Source organism: Acanthamoeba castellanii, assembly GCF_000313135.1.
Source record: "Acanthamoeba castellanii str. Neff unplaced genomic scaffold scf7180000084636, whole genome shotgun sequence".
NCBI classification, from domain to species: Eukaryota; Discosea; order Longamoebia; family Acanthamoebidae; genus Acanthamoeba; species Acanthamoeba castellanii.
This window is the reverse complement of record NW_004457685.1, coordinates 32,096-36,737: the sequence shown is the minus strand read 5'-3', so window position 1 is coordinate 36,737 and position 4,642 is coordinate 32,096. Positions and strand designations below refer to the sequence as shown.

Below are 4,642 nucleotides of genomic sequence, written 5' to 3'. Positions count from 1 at the left end.
CCATGCGCTCCTTGGTCGACGTGGCCTCGGGCGCCCACAGGATGAACACCAGGCGCGACCGCACGACGCCATCGGCGTGGGCGCGCCACGGCACCTGCGCCACGGCCATGCGGCACTGGTCGCGCGGCAGGCTCGCCACCAGGCTCTCCCACGTCGCCGCCGCCACCTCGCTGCCGGAGTCCGATGATGAAGAAGAGACTGGCGTGGTGGCAGAGACGGTGTCGATGGTGAGGCAGGGCTTGCCGTCGACGAACTTGAGGGTGCAGAAGGGCACGAAGAGCGACGAGTTGTCGCTGGCGGAGGTGGTGGTGAAGTTGTAGCGCTTGCTGACGGCGACGACAGCCGAGCGCACGTCGTCGGTGAGATGGACAGCTCCGGTTCCGGACACGATCGACATTCTTCTGTTTGCTGTTGGAAGTGGTACTGGTTGGTTGTTTGTTGGAATGACTTGACAGGGCACCACATGCGAGTATTTGAGGAGGTCCACTTCAAGGAAGCCAGGGCAAATTCTGTGATCAGGACATGATTTTCTTTTTCTCCAGCATTTTACCTGGACATTTCTTTTTTTTTACGCAGCAAATATGTCGGGGCGTGGGTGGGTGAGGGACGCGGTGGCGCTGACACTCCTGAACGGGTGCTACGTGGTGGGTCCGCTGGTGCTTGTGGGCCTGCCCGTGTGGCTCCTGTTCACCCCATGGTGGTGGCTCGGCGTGGGTCTCATCACCGCCTATCTCTACCTCTCCTTCGACGGCTCCGAGCGTAGGCTGGGTACGCCCCCCCCCACGAACTTTAGGCTTACTATTAATTACCGAATTTAAGACAAAATAATCACAAATTATTCAATTTCTTTTGCTCCCTCGCAGGCAAGCCCTGGCGTTGGTTCCATGACCACGCGGTGTTCAGGTACCTGTTCGACTACTTCCCGTGCAGCGTCGTCAAGACTGCCGAGCTTGACCCGTCCAATGTGTACTGCTCGTTCTCCTTGCAATCGATCACGATTCGAAAAAGTCAATAGTGGTGGCTTGTTAACACGCAACCAACCAATCAGATATGTGCTTGCGGTTCATCCACACGGGACGTTGGCACTCAATCGCGCCATCTTCTGCTTCAACAAGCAGGATCGGTACGCGCGTACACCAAACGCCTGTCGCCCGTTATCATTCGCTTGACCCCTAACAACAACAAACAACAAACTACAAACTACAACGTAGATGGAACAAACAGTTCCCGGGCATCGAGACCCGCGACTTGGTGGCCTCCTCCGCATTCAAGGTGCTCTGAGGAATGCCCGGGCGTATGCCGGTTCCCAGTGGACTGACATTTCTCTTCTTGTTTCCTTCAGATTCCGTTCATTCGCGACTTGTGGCTGTGGACGTCGTGTGTCGACGCCTCGAAGCCGGTGGCCGCCAACGTGCTTCGCCACCACTTGTCCGTGCTTGTGTACCCCGGTGGTACGGTTGCCATACAATTGATCGCGCAGATGAGTTGTCAATGAGTGTTGCTCTGTGGATGATGATGATGGTGATGGTGGTGTAGGCGAGGCCGAGCAGATCAGGACCGAGTACGGCAAGGAAAACATTCATCTGAAGTCGCGTAAGGGCTTTGTTCGGCTCGCCATGGAAGAGGGCGCCCACCTCGTGCCCATCTACGTATTTGGTGAGACCTCCCTCTACAAGGTACCTACGCTCACAAACCTCCCAATCAAAAAAAAAACCCCTTTTGCTGACGTCATTACCTCTCGGTCTATATTGTAGACCTACTCGTGGGGCATGCGATGGCGCATGTGGGTGTCGAAGCGGTTCCGGGTGGCCGTCGTGCTCTTCATGGGCCGGTACGCGTGTCTGTTCCAATAATGCATCTCTCGAGCGCCTCTCTTGCTGACGTGGTTGCCTGTATCGCCCGCGGCGCAGATTCCTCGCGGCTCCCTACGCCGTGCCGCTCACGGCCGTAGTGGGCGAGCCCATAATACCCGTGACCAAGGTACGCAGCTGTGCACAATTAAAAGCATGAGCTACTGTGAGAGGGGGGGGGAGCTCACCAACGACCCACCGACACAGACGGACAACCCGAGCGCGGAGGCAGTGGACGCTTTGCACGAACGCTACGTGGCTGCGCTCTCGGCGCTCTTCGAGAAGCACAAGGCTGCCCACGGCTACGCTGACCGCACTCTTCACATCGACTAAGAAGATACACGTCTTGGCCTCGTTAAAAGCTCTTCTATTTATTCCATACTTCAAACAACGAAAATAAAGATCATCACAAGAGAGAGAGAAGCTGGCGCAGCCAGAAGTGAAGTGCGCTGGCGGGGGACGCGGAGCCGGCCGAAGTGGTGGACGAGGCGCTCCCATAAAGCTCGCTGCAGGACGCCGACGCCTTCCTCACTTCGCAGTTGGTTTTGGGCGGTGTGAAGGGGATGAAGCCCTTGGTGCAATCCGGGCTCGAGAGGTACGAGCGAACGACTCCATCGGCTGAGGGCGGGTGGTAGAGGTGAATAGAAAGAAGCAAAACGAAACGAAAAACAAAAAAGGTAGCGGGGGTTGGCCGTACATTGCACCAGGAGCGATGCGTTGCGAGGGAGCAGGTACTGAGCGCATCTCCCGTAGAGGACGGCCTGGTCAATCCTTCCGTTACCGGCGCAGTCAAAGAATCTTTGGCAGACGGTGCTGTTGATGTTGAAGCTCTGGTAGCAGCGTTCCTCCTCATAGGTGATCGTCATCAAAGGCGTTCCAGAGCAGTCTTTCGAACTGTAGAGAGTGGAGGAGTAGCCCTGAAGGATGTGGAAGATGCAGATTAACAGAACTGTGGGCCTGGGAGTGCTTAAGGATGGGCATACCATGGCCACAGCCAGACATGCGAGGTAGAGCAGAGCGAGTGCAAGAGTAGGCCTCAACATGTTGAGCGGTGAGATGGGGCAGGTTAGGGGGTAGACGAGGCAATGACAAGCCTTCTTGTTCACCCAACTTTTGTGGCGGCCGGCCAACCTTGTAACCAATCACCAAAGCTCCGTCCGAAGGTAAATAGTTACGACAATGCTCTGCATTCGGAGAGATGTTGCCAATCAAATCCTAAACCTGGATGTTGCTTGGACTATGCCCTCATGTGCAGGCATGTTGATGAGAAAAGCCCGCAATAAATATCTTGTTGAAACGTTTAGGGATGTGGCGCCACTCAAGAATGCACGTCTTAGACAAAAGACGGGCGAGCAAGCAAGAATGACGAGGGGAGAGCCCGAAGCCGGCCGGCAGCGGTGGGCAACGGCGAAGACGCGAAGCACGCGGCGGGGATTGCGAAAGCGTCGAAGGGCAGCTCGTTCGTGAAGCTCGTGTAGTAGTTCCAGGTAGTCGTGCTCGGCGCCGCCTTGCCACTCGCGCCAATCGAAGTCGCCATCGCCGCGATGGCCACCGGTTCAATGCGTCCGCCCTGAGTGTGATCAGACCAAACCACAAAAAAGAACACAGTGATCAGTTTTGATACTCATGGTTGTGATTGGTGACCACAACCAGGTCATATATGGGGACCCAATATATAAGTGGCCCAGAGCGATGTACCACGACGGTGCGAGTGTAAAAGTCGCCCTTCTGCCAGGTGTAGGGTCCCTGCCAGCGCCATTGCTGCACGTCATCGAACTCTAACAGCGACGTGTTCTGGAGGAACGCAAACGAACCTGCACGTTGCCGTTGTTGTAATTATTCTGTGCGTGTGTGCGTGCGTCTGAGTGTCGCGTGTGCTGTGTGTGCGTCATGTACCCCAGAATGTGGGTCCGGTCGCGATGGGGCAAATGGACGCGATGTCCGCCGTCGCACAGCGTCCCAAGGTGTTGTTGGTGAATGCCGTCCACGCATACGCTGATCGAATCACGCCACCACAATCAGTCTTGTTCATTCAATGTACGGTTTGGGACGAACCTCGCTTGGTGGTGCAGTCGTAGACCTGTGCGTTCCACAACACATCGCCGGAACCCGACTCGGCGGTGACGGTCTTCATCTTTTGCTCCTTTGCGCTCACCGCCGTGAAGCTGTCGAACGACAACTGGGCAATGCGGTATGAGCTTAGCGAATAAAAAATAAATTCAATAAATAAATCAAGAACGAAAACGACCAGAAAAGAACACCAAAGGGGGGAGCTTGAGAAAGAGGGCGGGTAGTAAGTACGTTGGGGGAGGAGGCAGAGCGAACGTGGACAGAGTAGGCGAACTCGACTCCGAAGAACAGTGACGAAGATGACGCATCCGCCGGAAATATAACCAGAAGGACGAGCGCCGTAAGCGCCACCGCACCCAAGCCACACTGCCGGTACTCCTCCCTCTTCATCTTGTGTGCAATATTCTTGGCCTTGGGGCAAACGAGTCAGAACATTCCGGAGCCGCACGCGTATTCCTTACATTTTTGCCAGCATGAGATGTTGGGAGTGTGAGGTAATAATGCATGTGAGGTAATAATGCATGTGGGCATATATAGGTGTGTAGTAATGGCTTCGCAGCATTAGGCCGCGTTTTCGATGGCCATCGAAGTGGCGGCAGCAGCGGGCTTGGCGCCGTCGGACCTGCGCTTGGCCCGCCTGATCGTTCGCCGGGCCAGTTCGCTGGGCGCCGCCACCTCCATGGCCGCCGTGGTCGTCGTGGACGTCACCGTCGACGTGCCGG

The 4,642-nt window shown here is 56.0% G+C and overlaps 3 protein-coding genes across 3 annotated transcripts in view; 1 reads left to right on the top strand and 2 right to left on the bottom strand.

Annotated features, from left to right (window-relative positions):
* The window catches only part of ACA1_086310 (uncharacterized protein), a gene marked incomplete at both ends in the record, with an annotated part of 4,186 nt that extends 3,789 nt beyond the window's left edge, over positions 1-397 (bottom strand). The window contains one exon of the mRNA XM_004354493.1: positions 21-397. Within this exon, the coding sequence (XP_004354545.1) occupies positions 21-397 (377 nt within the window). The remainder of the gene's footprint in view (positions 1-20) is intronic.
* A 184-nt stretch (positions 398-581) lies between these two features.
* ACA1_086300 (Monoacylglycerol Oacyltransferase 2, putative) lies at positions 582-2,183 on the top strand (the record flags this gene model as incomplete). Its single annotated transcript, XM_004354492.1, has 9 exons — positions 582-768; positions 864-966; positions 1,049-1,123; positions 1,212-1,272; positions 1,343-1,451; positions 1,537-1,676; positions 1,755-1,831; positions 1,911-1,980; positions 2,058-2,183. The coding sequence occupies 9 exons, from the start codon at positions 582-584 to the stop codon at positions 2,181-2,183; spliced, it is 948 nt and encodes a 315-aa protein (XP_004354544.1).
* A 73-nt stretch (positions 2,184-2,256) lies between these two features.
* On the bottom strand, positions 2,257-4,310 carry ACA1_086290 (uncharacterized protein; the record flags this gene model as incomplete). Its single annotated transcript, XM_004354491.1, has 8 exons — positions 2,257-2,468; positions 2,548-2,744; positions 2,830-2,899; positions 3,240-3,420; positions 3,549-3,664; positions 3,747-3,845; positions 3,906-4,029; positions 4,176-4,310. 8 exons carry the CDS (start codon positions 4,308-4,310, stop codon positions 2,257-2,259), a joined length of 1,134 nt encoding a protein of 377 aa, XP_004354543.1.
* Between the last annotated feature and the right edge of the window lie 332 nt (positions 4,311-4,642).